This window comes from Schistocerca americana, chromosome 2 (assembly GCF_021461395.2).
Source record: "Schistocerca americana isolate TAMUIC-IGC-003095 chromosome 2, iqSchAmer2.1, whole genome shotgun sequence".
NCBI classification, from domain to species: domain Eukaryota; kingdom Metazoa; phylum Arthropoda; class Insecta; order Orthoptera; family Acrididae; genus Schistocerca; species Schistocerca americana.
In genome coordinates, this window is record NC_060120.1 from 32,379,449 (window position 1) to 32,397,701 (window position 18,253).

At 43.9% G+C, this 18,253-nt stretch overlaps 1 protein-coding gene across 7 annotated transcripts in view; it reads left to right on the forward strand.

Moving 5' to 3' along the window:
- The window catches only part of LOC124589717 (inward rectifier potassium channel 4-like), a 705,609-nt gene that overhangs the window by 401,952 nt on the left and 285,404 nt on the right, over positions 1 to 18,253 (forward strand). For 6 of the 7 annotated variants that reach the window (XM_047131589.1, XM_047131587.1, XM_047131584.1 and 3 more), the window contains exon 6: positions 13,739 to 13,967. The exons of the other annotated variant lie outside the window; for it this stretch is intronic. In XM_047131589.1, coding sequence (XP_046987545.1) covers positions 13,739 to 13,920 — 182 coding nt within the window. In that variant the 3' untranslated portion in view covers positions 13,921 to 13,967. The remainder of the gene's footprint in view (positions 1 to 13,738; positions 13,968 to 18,253) is intronic. 7 annotated transcript variants of the gene reach the window in all.

Below are 18,253 nucleotides of genomic sequence, written 5' to 3' on the forward strand. Positions count from 1 at the left end.
TTTTGAGAACTCCCAAAATATAGAAATTCCATGGCGACAAAGTGTAAGGGCTTCTCAGGTACCAAGGCTGTTTCGACTACGGTCCATAAGTTTCGCTGGGAAATCCTTACGTGATTTCAACATTGTGGGAGCCCTGAATCTTGATGAAAGACATTCGTGGCTGTCGATTAGCTTCGGACGAAGAGATGTACGCCTGCGTGCAATCATGGTTCCATAGGTAACCGAAAACTGTTTTCCATGAAGGAATTGACCATCTCGTCTCACAGTGGGATAAATACATTAATACACTCCTGGAAATTGAAATAAGAACACCGTGAATTCATTGTCCCAGGAAGGGGAAACTTTATTGACACATTCCTGGGGTCACATTCATCACATGATCACACTGACAGAACCACAGGCACATAGACACAGGCAACAGAACATGCACAATGTCGGCACTAGTACAGTGTATATCCACCTTTCGCAGCAATGCAGGCTGCTATTCTCCCATGGAGACGATCGTAGAGATGCTGGATGTAGTCCTGTGGAACGGCTTGCCATGCCATTTCCACCTGGCGCCTCAGTTGGACCAGCGTTCGTGCTGGACGTGCAGACCGCGTGAGACGACGCTTCATCCAGTCCCAAACATGCTCAATGGGGGACAGATCCGGAGATCTTGCTGGCCAGGGTAGTTGACTTACACCTTCTAGAGCACGTTGGGTGGCACGGGATACATGCGGACGTGCATTGTCCTGTTGGAACAGCAAGTTCCCTTGCCGGTCTAGGAATGGTAGAACGATGGGTTCGATGACGGTTTGGATGTACCGTGCACTATTCAGTGTCTCCTCGACGATCACCAGTGGTGTACGGCCAGTGTAGGAGATCGCTCCCCACACCATGATGCCGGGTGTTGGCCCTGTGTGCCTCGGTCGTATGCAGTCCTGGTTGTGGCGCTCACCTGCACGGCGCCAAACACGCATACGACCATCATTGGCACCAAGGCAGAAGCGACTCTCACGCGACACCACTGGAGGCGGGCTGCACGATGTTGGGGCGTGAGCGGAAGACGGCCTAACGGTGTGCGGGACCGTAGCCCAGCTTCATGGAGACGGTTGCGAATGGTCCTCGCCGATACCCCAGGAGCAACAGTGTCCCTAATTTGCTGGGAAGTGGCGGTGCGGTCCCCTACGGCACTGCGTAGGATCCTACGGTCTTGGCGTGCATCCGTGCGTCGCTGCAGTCCGGTCCCATGTCGACGGGCACGTGCACCTTCCGCCGACCACTGGTGACAACATCGATGTACTGTGGAGACCTCACGCCCCACGTGTTGAGCAATTCGGCGGTACGTCCACCCGCCCTCCCGCATGCCCACTATACGCCCTCGCTCAAAGTCCGTCAACTGCACATACGGTTCACGTCCACGCTGTCGCGGCATGCTACCAGTGTTAAAGACTGCGATGGAGCTCCGTATGCCACGGCAAACTGGCTGACACTGACGGCGGCGGTGCACAAATGCTGCGCAGCTAGCGCCATTCGACGGCCAACACCGCGGTTCCTGGTGTGTCCGCTGTGCCGTGCGTGTGATCATTGCTTGTACAGCCCTCTCGCAGTGTCCGGAGCAAGTATGGTGGGTCTGACACACCTGTGTCAATGTGTTCTTTTTTCCATTTCCAGGAGTGTAGTTATGACAATCATCTTTGAAATAATAAACAGTTCATTTACTTTTTTGCATCTGTCTCGTTTTCCCTTGACTGCCCTCACAGATTCAGTGCAGTACTCGACACGGTACTGATAGTGTGCCCTATGTAATTTTCACCGCATTCACATGGCACTTTGTACACACTAGATTAAAACGCTGTCGTTAGAACACTGGACTAACGCTGTGTCTACCGAGTATAGGTCCTATCTTGTTTGGTGTATAACCTTACAATAAAAAGAGTGTTGTGACAGAGATCGTATACGCCTTCGTTTAATAGCGAACGTGAATCTAATCTAGACTAGTTTAAATCCACCATACCAAACGCTATTCTTTGAATGCTTCAAGTCAGCAAACTTTCGTTACCAAAAATTGAGTTCCAGATACTAAATTGTCCTTGATGGACTTCCTCTGAACTGCACGACGGGAACTGGATTAATTTAAATGAAGATCTGCATGCGCCCAGACGATCGTCCAAGTTCTGTTCATTCCACGGGGACAGAACATGTTGTACACATATGGATAGAAACAGGGTCGATGCGGGAAAGCAGAGTTTTTACATGCAAACTTTGTTTGGATCGCGATAAATTTATTATTTCTTATGACACCTTTCAGTCATAGACGTCTTCAGATCAAGAAACATTAACGGAGTTAAGTACAATGAATCTCGTGAAAAACTGTGCTGAACTTTTCAGGGCACATGTTTTTTATTGTTTTTTTGATCTGATCGCCACAACGGAAGTACATCATACAGAAATACACAATAATGAAAACGTTGCCATACAGCCAAATTCTGTGTGTAAGTTCTAAAAATAATCGCTGATCTCTAAAGCGATTTCTTGTCCTATTTCATGAAAGCGGAGTATAAAGCTCGCTCACCAATTCTTCCTTAATACAATTAACAATATGGATAAATGAAAACCATGGCTATGCTATCGATCATATTGTAATATTTGCTATCGTATAAAAAGCAGGTGGTCATCAAAAGGTATTGGAAGAGTGTGGCAACGTCTGGTTTAAAGTGGCCTTAGAGGACATCTACCGAGCGTGCATGATATCCTTCAGGTAATGTCGCAATGATTCCACAAAATTAACTTTTCAGCTAAGCTATGTATGGTGGAATTTAACTGTCATATGTAGCAGCAATTCTTACAATTTAAATAGCACATAATGACAGTTTTAAAATCCAAACATAAATATCAGACAATAAGAGGAGTATATTGTTTTCGTCTCCCGACCTCCGACTATTCTCGTCGTATTGCCGATGGGCGGGTCTGTTGAGAAAATGAAATTTAGGGCAGCGCAGCTGCTAGCCGGCGACATCGACATGCAAGACCCGCTCGCTCTGAGCCAATATCTGCGACACGTGCTGCAAGAAACTCTGCTGCCCTACATTCCTGTTTGCACAATAATCCTCCCCTTTTCTCTATTCGCGACCAGCTGAGACAAACACACAAGTAAAACATAGCCGTTGAAAAAATCTCTTCCAATTTCTCGCTATCTCCGGTAAATGGAAACTACGAGTACAGCTGAAAACCATAACGCATAATAAAAACAGCGAAAATGGCGCCAGTAGCCTGTATGTTTGAAGCTTTGCTCTTAACAGGATGTCGATATGCTTAAGTGGCACAGTGTTGAAGACTCACAACCGTTGGTCCAGAAATAAAGCAAGTAGGACTATTGCACAAGCATATTGAACCAAGAACAAACAATATTTCCTTGCTCAGTCTCTGACTGAAATTCTTCTCCGAAGAAAGGGTCAGATAGGTAATACGTATTTTCCCTGGCAGCAAGTCTACAAATGAAGTCAGATGTTCCCAAATTGTTTGGCGTCCAGATCAGGAACGTCACGTTATAGCACGAGAAAAGCAGCTGTCTAAATCATAGTACTCCTTTGTGAGAAATTTATAGTTTGAAATCAAACCAAACCGATGTGGCTTTTGTACGTAGATGCTTTGCTGCAACAAGACATTGCACGGCGACGAGGGCCCGAGCAACTGTTAAGACTGTCACAGGCATGACGTGTGAGTTTTTCCCGCATAGACCTTTACCTTCGTGACTTGCATATTTTCGGACCACTAGTAGAAGCACTGGGTGCAAAGAAGGTCTGTTCTGCTGAAGAGCTACGGCGCACTATGGTTCGAGTGCTTGCTCCTACAAACGAATCGAGTTGTACGAGAATTCAGAAACTATATGAGATTTCATAAACTTGCACTGACCATAGGGGACGTCATGTCAGAAAGTGACACGCATTTGTGTTCCGTGTCTACAGTAAATAATATTTCTTTTAATATTTTCTATTTTATTTCGTCCCATATTAAGGGGTCGATGAAATGCAGCGATTATTCATCATTTCCTCAAAGACTTCACGTGTTAGACACTGCTGGGAGTTAGTAATTTAACGATTTTCCTCACATTGAGCCACATCTGTAATTACTTTATGGCTCTAATGATGAAACATTAAATATGCATCTGCGACTGCAACGAACGCCTCATTGCAACGGAGTGTCAGCCTCACACTTTTGCTTAGCAGTTCGACCGTTTTCGTAAGAGGTAAATTGTAAACAACTATTTACACTTCAGAACAATTACTTTGTAAGTACCTGTCATGTTGGTGGGATAGAGTTCCTGTAATATTAGAGACCGTGATACCTTTGCACGCTAAGTGACGATTCTAGCAGATCTCATATTGTCCATGTGGCTGGTATTTGCCCACAGCATCTATATGAAAGAGTTCAGATACAACAGTCTGGTTTTGTTGAGATTTTTTCAGTACCGATTTTATGTAATGATTTATTAAACAAGCGACACAGAAATACTGATCGTTTTGCTAGTCGTGAAGGCAATAGCATTTTGAGAGTCGATTTGTCAAGGATCAACTGCTATTATTTCTATTGGTAAATATAATGATTACAGAGCTAATGTGTGTACAATAGGAACAGGGGTCAGCTACGTCAGATCCGCTGATAGATGGGTCACTGTGTAGCAGGTCATTGTTCAATTATTTCTCATGGACGCCAGAGTGTGAGCAGCTATCCCATTGAAAATTATCGCTTCAGTACTGTGCACAGAAACCAACTTCCCACCCGACCTCCTCGGGTAAACAAATGGTACAAGTTGTACACTAGTTCTTAAAGATGCTGTTTTCTCTAAAATTACGCTAGGCACATTCTATGGTTCAGCCCGTTGATGGTATTAAGCGCGGTACACTTGTATAAATTGTTTTTCATTGCGGAACTCTGATAAAGTTAATGGAAGTTTGGATGTTATAATGGACTGCTTAGCCGCAGATAGAAAGAGGCAAAGACATTTCATAGCGCCAGTATGCAAATCAGAGAGGTTAATTTCATGACATCTTTCGCTGTAGGCTGTAATTTTTATGTTAAAACCGGAACCTCGACTTTGGCTGAGTTATTCTCCGACATGTGCGTACTCTCTACCACTGAGCCCGGTGGTTTTGAGAGAGATGTGCTGGGTTCTAAAAATCAATGAGGTCTGATCTGATTTCACTGATGGCAATTTTCTAGCTGCTGATACTTGTTACTGTTAGTGGATGTGATTACTGAAGTTATTTCATTGGCTGAGTCGGGCAAATATTTCACAATTTAGGGTTTTAATGGTACGATGATTTGTACAGCCTGCGGGATGTGCGGTTTACAATTCAGTGATCTACTCCTCACTGGCAATAGACTTCCTCCTTTGTTCCTGTTCATTTACCAAATTATCAATCCTTTGTAACAAAGCTCTATATATACAGATGATTTGTATGCACAGAAGGACACCTATAATCGAAAAATTATATCTTCATTTAGAATATCGAGCCTTATTTTAAAAGTGCTAAATGAAAATGCAATAAACGAGCCGTCCGTGCACGAAACATTGCATTGTTCGAGGATCCGCTTGAAAGGCACGCTAGTCAACGCCTGCAATTTCGCTTAACAGCGTAGCTTGAACGTCACTTTGGTTGCATAGCGCTTAGGCGTACACTGAAAGCCGCGCTCTCCGGGCGTAATGAGCAGGCGGGGCCGCACGGTAAACTTGTGAGAGGGGTCAAAGCACGAATCTCAAAAGCAATCATAGTTTTTCACGAGGTCTGCAGCGTGCAAACGCCTTTTAGGCAATGAACGCCGCGTCACAAGCAGATTCTTCCTTGCAACCGATGCGCTGCAGCGACTGTCTAGTATTTAGCGACGTCAATCTAATTCAAAAACTCACAAGCTAAAATTAAAGCCTTCATGGTTCCTAGAAAGCATTATCTTCTTTGACATTCTTCACATGAAACTGATTAATTCGTATGTTCCGGATGTCAAATAGAAGTTTGTGCATCATTTGAATTTGGACGTTAACCTCAATCATACTTGCGAATTTTCTGATTATTTTTAGTGTCATAACTGTAATACATAAGGGGCTGTAAATGTAGTTCTACGCTCACCTATCTGTAAGATATACTGTATGTGATCTAAAGCACACATTCTCGATCTATACACATCAGCAGATTGAAATGCTATTTTACGCATGTTAAGTAACCGTTAACTTCAATATGTGGTCATGTGAGAAAAGATTTCAGTATTTATAAAAATTCAGATTTTGCATGAAATCAACAGTGATTTACAACATGTAAATACAAAGGTACAATATATTAAAGAACCGATAGTTGCTTGGGGAACAGTACATACAGAAAATTATCAAAGTTCTAATCCTTTTTGTGAAAACAATCGTTGCTACACCCCGACCACAGTTTCTGTAAAGAATCTAACTCTTATATATAAAACATCTTTATACGACTGATTACTTTACAGATTAGGTAATACTTTAAATATTCGACGTTAAGCATGTAAACCATTTGTTGTCGATTACACAGAATCCTAACTATTTTTGGTTTTGTTGGTATCGGATTGGTCACACATAGAGCAACGAAAAAGTTTTGGAAAGGTTTAAAATCATGCAATGACGTGGGGGTAGTAGATATACTGGTAATGGTTTCAACATCATTCACCAACAGATAGCCGGCCATTGTGGCCGAGCGGTTGTAGGCGCGTCAGTCCGGAACCACGCTGCTGCTACGGTCGCAGGTTCGAATCCTGCCTCGGGCATGGATGTGTGTGCTGTCCTTAGGTTAGTTAGGTTTAAGTAGTTCTAAGTCTAGGGGACAGATGACCTCAGATGTTGAGTCCCATAGTGTTCAGAGCCATCTGAACCATTTTGAACCAACAGACAGCGTAGTGGCATAGCTAACAGAGCGCCATCTGTATCCACCCTTTAATCGGGAATGCCCACAACTAGAAGTCTCAGTGTGGTAAAAACGTGTGAAGCAAGAAGGCAACCAAGCAACGGAGTTGCACTCGTGCTTCCTACGTCCCACTGAGTGAGTCTGAAAGCGATCAAATTGTGGCCTTCCGAGTGTGCAGGATGGTCCTTTCGGCGTATTCTCACACGAGTTGGATGTTTTGCGTCAGTTGTGCAACGATACTGGGGTCAGTGGTCACGTGAACTTTCTCACACCTGTAGACAAGGGTCTGGACGTCCAGCGCAGCACAGACGCCCGCCGCGATCGTCGTATTGTAAAGGCAGCAGTGGCAGATCGTGCCGCTACCACAGCTCAGATAAAAGGCTTGTGGGCCGAGACGAGTCGACACAAACTGTTGTGAACTGGTTATTAGCTGTTCTTGCAACAGAAAGGTGATGCGTCGCTCAAACAGGATACTTCTCGCCCAAAAACTGCCCGTGAAACTCGACGTGCTCTGCAAGAAATGGAACAACTTTCCTGACCAGCACGATCGTCGGACTTGTCTCCAATCGAGCATGTGTGGGATATGATGGGGCGAGAAGTGACTCGTCAGCCAAAAATTCTTACAGTACTACGTGAACAGGTCGAGCAGGCGTGGCATAACGTATCTTAGGACAGTATTCGTCATCTGTACGATCGACTAGATGCCAGAATTAGCACCTGTACTGCCGCCCGTGGAGGCTGCATTACGTACTATGGTGGGTGGTTGCAGCATAGTTCGATACATGGTAGCTCAGAACCGCTTGTTATGCGTTATACGTGAGTCATTCCTGTTTCTTTCCTTTATCGCTGTCATTGTTGCAATTAGGTTGCCACAGACTGATGTAAAAGTCTAATCTAAGGCACTCCATTGTTTGGAAACTTCTCTCCATATTCTGACTCAGATCTGCGCGTCACGTACCCCATAAATAAAGGACGGTATAGAATTATTGAAGCTCTTAATGTTTCTCTTAAATACATTTACAAGTATACATTGTAACGCTTATGATGTTGTTAAGAGTAATACGCTAACATTATTAAATGTTAGGGTGAATCGACGAACATTTGACAGAAGCATTACATTAGAATTATTTGCTAATATGCAATATGTGACAACTAGTAACGACACCATTTGAGTTCCCAACGTTGTTAAAAATTTCCACAGAAAAATTCACAAAAATTACGACAGAAAACTGTAACTTTTGAAATGTATCAAGAATATAGCAGACTACGTTGTATTAAAACACTGTCATTTTAGGCATTACTTTCTTAGTGAATGGAATGTTAACTACGTGCTAAAACTTCAGCAGACGAAAATTCAGACCAAACCCAAGCCTATGGTTAGAGGTTGGAGGCAATGAACACATTAACGTAATTTACAAAATTTTAATATCCGAGGATGCAGTTAAAATACTTGCGGATGCTGATTAGGGACTTGATGGTGCGAATTATTACTGCAGATATTCTTACTGATATCTCTTGACAGCCTTTGTTTTGATTTGATTGTTTATATTGCTACTTTCTTATTCCTCGACATTTTCAACCATGCGTGCTGGCACACTGCAAGGTTGGTTTTTCGTCGAGTCTTTTAGTAAGGAGGTATGCCATGACGATGCCTGGAAGGTGGAGACACTTGCATCTTACAAACTAGATCGTATTGTTTCTCTGAAAAGGTCGATTGTGTGCCAGTCATATCTCATTCTATTTACCATTGTTCCCCACATAAGATAAATGAATCACTGTGTTGATATTTTACGCTGCCCACAACGAGAGATTCATCTTTTGGCCGCAACAAGCGTTGCTGTTCAGTTGACGTGAGTCCTCCAAACAGGAGCCACACGCTGCAGCGCTGGTGGTATACATATACGAGTAATTTATTTGCACAGGCGGAGCGCCGTTCAGCTTCTCGTACAATTTTCCCTACCCTTTATCAGCTTTACAAATCCCACTCTGTGTTGTGCTTTCAGTATCGTTTCGCCTATGTACCTTTTCCACGAGAGTTTAACGTTAAACCTACCCAGCTATTCTGTTCTTTCGTTCTGCAGGCTGTGTGCGGCTGCAATAGTGCTGTTTCGTCTAATAGAGGATCAGCTTGCTTCTCACCGTCTTCCAGCAGCGCTAGAAAACTCATTACCAAGCAGTGCGCCCTTATACCTGCAGATACAACGATAGTCAAGACAAATAACTAGCCAAGTTGATCGCAGACTACAGGTAGTTGTCATCTTTGCGTAAAATGAAATTTTGTGAAGGTTACAAACACAGCGGTCTGGAGTATGGTCTGGCCACGATTCTGTTCTGTTTTAGCATCCTTGCTAGTCTTGCATGTTTCCTAATGTGACCTACCCAGCCGTCGTTAGGTCGTTTCCTCGAACTTTTCTTATCGTCTGCGGTTCAGCACAGAATATCACTATTCATATAGTAGCTATTCGCCTGGTTACGTGTACCTCACACGCCCATTTCACTTTCATTACAGTCACAAATAGGTTTTCCACTACAGTCCGTTTCCTCGATTCCATGCCTCTTCTGTTAGCTTCTATTTTCTTGATTGGGAAAATTGTCTGATTTCAAAAGCCATTCTCAGTCAGTGAGGAAATATTTTCATATAGTGAAGTTCGAGAAAAAGTACAATTTCTTAGACTGGCACATTGAAAATACGAGGTTGTCCAGAAAGTAAGTTCCGATCGGTCCTGAAATAGACACCACAGTGAAAACCCGATGAAGCTTTGCACATACGTGTTGGCCAGTGTCTCTAGTATGACCGTCGATCGCATCAAGACGCTCTTTCCACTTGTGAGCGCACTGTGAGCGAGTAAAGGTGCCTAGAACAACGATGTCTCCCGCCAAGTAGGAGGGCCACTGAGAGGTTCGCCTTAATGAATGCAGCCCACATAACACAACTGCAACGCACTTCCTTCTTCATGGCAATTCTCAGCCGCACTCTGCAGGGGCAGTGAAGACGCTCCTGCAGCTTTTTCGGTGATAAGTGTTCGATCACCCACAACACAGGCCTAATTGGCTCGTCCTTAGTATCATCTCTGTTCACATGAAACGGTGGATACGAAGACAACACTTGGGCGCTGGCTATGCGCTATAGACCAGCGTAGAGAATTGTCGGAAAGCACAGGCGGCTGCCTTCTAAGAAGATGGTGTTGGAAATTTGGTATAATGCTCCGACAGATGTCTACGTCGGAGCGGCGACTATGTGCAGAAGTATCTGGAATATGTAGCTAACTATTGTAAATAAAGTGTTTCTGATTTTCACTGTGGTTTCCATTGAGCGACCGATCGGAACTTACTTTCTGGACAACCCTCGTAGTTTGATAAAAAGAAATTGCTACATTTGGTGGTGGTGAGTATCCATTATTATGAGAGGAAGGAACACCGATTCAGTTCGCTGCAACTCATAGACTGCTGTAGCAATGATAGAAAAAGCGAGAGACCAAACGAACCTGGAACGGAGCTTACATTGCGCGTTGGCTGATTCAACATAAAGCACGAAAAATATTGTTAAAAATAAGCAGTACCAACCGTCTCGCTGACTCGCAATGCAAACCAGCGGACAAAAAAACTATTACTTATTTTAGATAATAACCTTAGATAATAACATTTACTCAGAAGATATCAACATTTTTAGCTTCCCAAATGTGCACTTAGATCATTTTGTTATGAAATCTCACTTTTATCACATGTACTCTCAGCACAGCAGTTATACGTCAAGAAAACATCGTTCCTGTGAAACACAACTAGCTCTTTATTCACACGAAATGCTGAGTGCTACTGACAAGGAATTTCAGATCGATTCCGTACTCCTGGACTTCCGGAAGGCTCTTGAACGCGGTACCACACAAGCGGGTCGTAGTGAAATTGCGTGCTTATGGAATATCGTCTCAGTTATGTGACTGAATTTGCAATTTCTTGTCAGAGAGGTCACAGTTCGTGGTAACTGACGGAAAGTCATCGAGTAAAACAGAAGAGATTTCTGGCGTTCCCTAAGGTAGTGTTACAGGCCCTTTGCTCTTCCTTATCTATATAAACGATTTGGGAGACAATCTGAGCAGCCGTCTTCGGTTGTTTGCGGATGACGCTGTCGTTTATCGAGTAATAAAGTCACCAGAAGATCAAAACGACCTGCCAAACGATTTATAAAAAATATCTGAATGGTGCAAAAAGTGGCAGTTGACCCTAAATAACGAAAAACTGTGAGGTCATCCACATGAGTGCTAAAAGGAACTCGTTAAACTTCGGTTACACGGTGAATCGGTCTAATCTAAAAACCTTAACTTCAACTAAATACCTAGGTATTACAATTACGAACAACTTAAATTGGAAGGAATACATAGAAAATGTTGTAGGGAAGGCTAACCAAAGACTGTGTTTTATTGGCAGGACACTTAGAAAATGTAACAGACCTACTAAGGACACTGGCTACACTACGCTTGTCCGCCCTCTTTTAAAATACTGATCCACGGTGTGGGATCCTTACCAGATAGAACCGACGGAGTACATCGAAATAGTTCAAAGAAAGGCAGCAGGTTTTGTATTATCGCGAAATATGGGAGAGAATGTCACAGTAACGATATAGGATTTGGGCTGGAAATCGTTAAAAGAAAGCCATGTTGCGTTGCTACGGAATTTTCTCACGAAATTCCGATCACCAACTTTCTCCTCCGAATGCGAAAATACAGGGTGTTATAAAAAGGTACGGCCAAACTTTCAGGAAACATTCCTCACACACAAAGAAAGTATGTTATGTGGACATGTGTCCGGAAACGCTTACTTTCTATGTTAGAGCTCATTTTATTACTTCTCTTCAAATCACATTAAACATGGAATGGAAACACACAGTAACAGAACGTACCAGCGTGACTTCAAACACTTTGTTACAGGAAATGTTCAAAATGTCCTCCGTTAGCGAGGATACATGCATCCACCCTCCGTCGCGTGGAATCCCTGATGCGCTGATGCAGCCCTGGAGAATGGCGTATTGTATCACAGCCGTCGACAATACGAGCACCAAGAGTCTCTACATTTGGTTCCGGGGTTGCATAGACAAGAACTTTCAAATGTCCCCATAAATGAGGTCAGGAGAGCGTGGAGGCCATGGAATTGGTCCGCCTCTACCAATCCATCGGTCACCGAATCTGTTGTTGAGAAGCGTACGAACGCTTCGACTGAAATGTGCAGGAGCTCCATCGTGCATGAACCACATGTTGTGTCGTACTTGTAAAGGCACGTGTTCTAGCAGCACAGGTAGAGTATTCCGTATGAAATCATGATAACGTGCTCCATTGAGCGTAGGTGGAAGAACATGGGGCCCAATCAAGACATCACAACAATGCCTGCCCAAACGTTCACAGAAAATCTGTGTTGATGACGTCATTGCACAATTGGGTGCGGATTCTCGTCAGCGCACACATGCTGACTGTGAAAATTTACAATTTGATCACGTTGGAATGAAGCCTCATCCGTAAAGCGAACATTTGCACTGAAATGAGGATTGACACATTGTTGCATGAACCATTCGCAGACGTGTACCCGTGGAGGCCAATCAGCTGCTGATAGTGCCTGCACACGCTGTACACGGTACGGAAACAACTGGTTCTCCCGTAGCACTCTCCATATAGTGACGTGGTCAACGTTACCTCGTACAGCAGCAACTTCTCTGACGCTGACATTAGGGTTATCGTCGACTGCACGAAGAATTGCCTCGTCCATTGCAGGTGTCCTCGTCGTTCCAGGTCTTCCCCAGTCGCGAGTCATAGGCTGGAATGTTCCGTGCTCCCCAAGACGCCGATCAGTTGCTTCGAACGTCTTCCTGTCGGGACACCTTCGTTCTGGAAATCTGTCTCGATGCAAACGTACCGCGCCACGGCTATTGCCCCGTGCTAATCCATACATCAAATGGGCATCTGCCAACTCCGCATTTGTAAACACTGCACTGACTGCAAAACCACGTACGTGATGAACACTAACCTGTTGATGCTGCGTACTGATGTGCTTGATGCTAGTACTGTAGAGCGATGGGTCGCATGTCAGCACAAGCACCGAAGTCAACATTACCTTCCTTCAATTGGGCCAACTGGCGGTGAATCGAGGAAGCACAGTGCATACTGACGAAACTAAAATGAGCTCTAACATGGAAATTAAGCGTTTCCGGACACATGTCCACATAACATCTTTTATTTATTTGTGTGTGAGGAATGTTTCATGAAAGTTTTGCCGTACCTTTTTGTTCAAATGGCTCTGAGCACTATGCGAATTAACTTCTGAGGTCATTAGTCTCCTAGATCTTAGAACTAATTAAACCTAACTAACCTATGGACATCAGACACATCCATGCCCGAGGCAGGATTCGAACCTGCGATCATAGCGGTCGCTCGGCTCCAGACTAAAGCGCCTAGAACCGCACGGCCACTCCGGCCGGCCGTACCTTTTTGTAACAGCCTGTATATTGTTGACACCGACCTACATAGGGAGGAACGAGCACCACGATAAAATAAGGGAAATCAGAGCTCGTACGGAAAGATATAGGTGGTCATTCGTTCCGCGTGCCATACGAGATTGGAATAATAGAGAATTGTGAAGGTGGTTGGATGAACCCTCTGCTAGGTACTTAAATGTGATTTGCAGAGTATCCATGTAGATGTAGATGTAGATGTAGATGTCTTCATAAATATGCAACCTAAGGGCAAAATGCCGCCTTCACTTGTTGGAGGTACTGGCTAGGGTACCCGCCCCCGTTTTGCGGAGTGTAGAGAGAGGAGAGAGTGCAGCTGTCGTCGGTGTGTGTGCAGAGTGCGGGCCGTCGCCGTCGGCGTCGCCCGGCGGGCCCGGGAAGGCGCGCTGCGGCCTGCGGGCGCCGCCCGACTCTCTCGAGCTGCACAGCGCCAGCGGAGACTCCAACAGCGAGGACGCGCCCACCGTCGTCACCGTGACGTCACCGCTGGACGCCGCCGGCCCCGAGTCGCGCATATAGCGCGCGCCCGCCCGCGCCGCCGACGCCGCCAAGGCGAGGGGCTGACGGTGAGTCGTCCCGCATCAAAGTCTAGCTAGCTCTCCAGCTACCGACTGCAGACAGGTGGTTCCAAAAGGAATGCAGAATGACTGAAGTCCACACAAGAAGGGGAAGCTCGTAGTACCATTGGAACCTCGATCTTAGTTTCACTATTGTCCTTTAAACCTTCGAGTGACAAAATGTTGTATCCAGCACAACACTTTGGGACCACTAGTCAATTAAACATCTCAATTTATTGTCTATTTCCAAGTCAGCCATGAGTTTTATGGAGCTGAATGTTCATACCAATGAATCAGCAGCACAAAGTCAGTGCTGCAAAAATTTGAAAAAAAAATCTGCAGGAAATTATCAATGTCAACTACATCTACATCTACATCCACATCCATATCCATACTCCGCAATGCACCATACGGTGCGTGGCGGAGGGTACCTCGTACCACTACTAGCATCTTCTCTCCCTGTTGCACCCACAAACAGAACGAGGGAAAAATGACTGCCTATATGCCTCTGTACGAGCCCTAATCTCTCTTGACTTCCACAAGGCATTCGATACAGTTCCCCACAGTCGTTTAATGAACAAAGTAAGAGCATATAGACTATCAGACCAATTGTGTGATTGGATTCAAGAGTTCCTAGATAACAGAACGCAGCATGCCATTCTCAATGGAGAGAAGTCTTCCGAAGTAAGAGTGATTTCAGGTGTGCCGCAGGGAAGTGTCGTGGGACCGTTGCTGTTCACAATATACATAAATGACCTGGTGGATGACATCGGAAGTTCACTAAGGTTTTTTGCAGATGATGCTGTGCTGCATCGAGAGGTTGTAACAATGGAAAATTGTACTGAAATGTAGGAGGATCTGAGCGAATTGACGCATGGTGCAGGGAATGGCAATTGAATCTCAATGTAGACAAGTGTAATGTGCTGCGAATAGATAGAACGATAGATCCCTTATTACTTAGCTACAATATAGCAGGTCAGCAACTGGAAACAGTTAATTCCATAAATTATCTGGGAGTACGCATTAGGAGTGATTCAAAATGGAATGATCATATAAAGTTCATCGTCAGTAAAGCAGATGCCAGACTGAGATTCATTGGAAGAATCCTAAGGAAATGCAATCCGAAAACAAAGGAAGTAGCTTACAGTACGCTTGTTCGCCCACTCCTTGAATACTGCTCAGCGGTGTGGGATCCATACCAGATAGGGTTGATAGAAGAGATAGAGAAGATCCAACGGAGAGCAGCGCGCTTCGTTACAGGATCATTTAGTAATCGCGAAAGCGTTACGGAGATGACAGATAAACTCCAGTGGAAGACTCTGCAGGAGAGACGCTCAGTAGCTCGGTACGGGCTTTTGTTAAAGATTCGAGAACATACCTTCACCGAAGAGTCCAGCAGTATATTGCTCCCTCTTACGTATATCTCGCGAAGAGACTGTTGTTGTTGTTGTGGGCTTCAGTCCTGAGACTGGTTTGATGCAGCTCTCCATGCTACTCTATCCTGTGCAAGCTTTTTCATCTCCCAGTACCTACTGCAACCTACATCCTTCTGAATCTGCTTAGTGTATTCATCTCTTGGTCTCCCCCTACGATTTTTACCCTCCACGCTGCCCTCCAATACTAAATTGGTGATCCCTTGATGCCTCAGAACATGTCCTACCAACCGATCCCTTCTTCTGGTCAAGTTGTGCCACAAACTTCTCTTCTCCCCAATCCTATTCAATACTTCCTCATTAGTTATGTGATCTACCCATCTAATCTTCAGCATTCTTCTGTAGCACCACATTTCGAAAGCTTCTATTCTCTTCTTGTCCAAACTATTTATCGTCCATGTTTCACTTCCATACATGGCTACACTCCATACGAATACTTTCAGAAATGACCTCCTGACACTTAAATCAATACTGGATGTTAACAAATTTCTCTTCTTCAGAAACGCTTTCCTTGCCATTGCCAGCCTACATTTTATATCCTCTCTACTTCTACCATCATCAGTTATTTTGCTCCCCAAATAGCAAAACTCCTTTACTACTTTAAGTGCCTCATTTCCTAATCTAATTCCCTCAGCATCACCCGACTTAATTAGACTACATTCCATTATCCTTGTTTTGCTTTTGTTGATGTTCATCTTATATTCTCCTTTCAAGACACTGTCCATTCCATTCAACTGCTCTTCCAAGTCCTTTGCTGTCTCTGACAGAATTACAATGTCATCGGCGAACCTCAAAGTTTTTATTTCTTCTCCATGAATTTTAATACCTACTCCGAATTTTTCTTTTGTTTCCTTTACTGCTTGCTCAATATGCAGATTGAACAACATCGGGGACAGGCTACAACCCTGTCTTACTCCCTTCCCAACCACTGCTTCCCTTTCATGCCCCTCGACTCTTATAACTGCCATCTGGTTTCTGTACAAATTGTAAATAGCCTTTCGCTCCCTGTATTTTACCCCTGCCACCTTTAGAATTTGAAAGAGAGTATTCCAGTCAACATTGTCAAAAGCTTTCTCTAAGTCTACAAATGCTAGAAACGTAGGTTTGCCTTTCCTTAATCTTTCTTCTAAGATAAGTCGTAAGGTCAGTATTGCCTCACGTGTTCCAGTGTTTCTACGGAATCCAAACTGATCTTCCCCGAGGTTGGCTTCTATTAGTTTTTCCATTCGTCTGTAATGAATTCGTGTTAGTATTTTGCAGCTGTGACTTATTAAGCTGATAGTTCGGTAATTTTCACATCTGTCAACACCTGCTTTCTTTGGGACTGGAATTATTATATTCTTCTTGAAGTCTGAGGGTATTTCGCCTGTTTCATACATCTTGCTCACCATATGGTAGAGTTTTGTCAGGACTGGCTCTCCCACGGCCGTCAGTAGTTCCAATGGAATATGTCTACTCCGGGGGCCTTGTTTCGACTCAGGTCTTTCAGTGCTCTGTCAAACTCTTCACGCAGTATTGTATCTCCCATTTCATCTTCATCTACATCCTCTTCCATTTCCATAATATTGTCCTCAAGTACATCGCCCTTGTATAGACCCTCTATATACTCCTTCCACCTTTCTGCTTTCCCTTCTTTGCTTAGAACTGGGTTTCCATCTGAGCTCTTGATATTCATACAAGTAGTTCTCTTATCTCCAAAGGTCTCTTTAATTTTCCTGTAGGCGGTATCTATCTTACCCCTAGTGAGATAGGCCTCTACATCCTTACATTTGTCCTCTAGCCATCCCTGCTTAGCCATTTTGCACTTCCTGTCGATCTCATTTTTGAGACGTTTGTATTCCTTTTTGCCTGTTTCACTTACTGCATTTTTATATTTTCTCCTTTCATCAATTAAATTCAATATTTCTTCTGTTACCCAAGGATTTCTACTAGCCCTCGTCTTTTTACCTACTTGATCCTCTGCTGCCTTCACTACTTCATCCCTCAAAGCTACCCATTCTTCTTCTACTGTATTTATTTCCCCCATTCCTGTCAATTGCTCCCTTATGCTCTCCCTGAATCTCTGTACAACCTCTGGTTCTTTTAGTTTATCCAGGTCCCATCTCCTTAAATTTCCACCTTTTTGCAGTTTCTTCAGTTTTAATCTACAGGTCATAACCAATAGATTGTGGTCAGAGTCCACATCTGCCCCTGGAAATGTCTTACAATTTAAAACCTGGTTCCTAAATCTCTGTCTTACCATTATATAATCTATCTGATACCTTTTAGTATCTCCAGGGTTCTTCCATGTATACAACCTTCTTTCATGATTCTTAAACCAAGTGTTAGTTATGATTATGTTGTGCTCTGTGCAAAATTCTACCAGGCGGCTTCCTCTTTCATTTCTGTCCCCCAATCCATATTCACCTACTATGTTTCCTTCTCTCCCTTTTCCTACACTCGAATTCCAGTCACCCATGACTATTAAATTTTCGTCTCCCTTCACAATCTGAATAATTTCTTTTATTTCATCATACATTTCATCAATTTCTTCGTCATCTGCAGAGCTAGTTGGCATATAAACTTGAACTACTGTAGTAAGTGTGGGCTTCGTATCCATCTTGGCCACAATAATGCGTTCACTATGCTGTTTGTAGTAGCTTACCCGCATTCCTATTTTCCTATTCATTATTAAACCTACTCCTGCATTACTCCTATTTGATTTTGTGTTTATAACCCTGTAGTCACCTGACCAGAAGTCTTGTTCCTCCTGCCACCGAACTTCACTAATTCCCACTATATCTAACTTCAACCTATCCATTTCCCTTTTTAAATTTTCTAACCTACCTGCCCGATTAAGGGATCTGACATTCCACGCTCCGA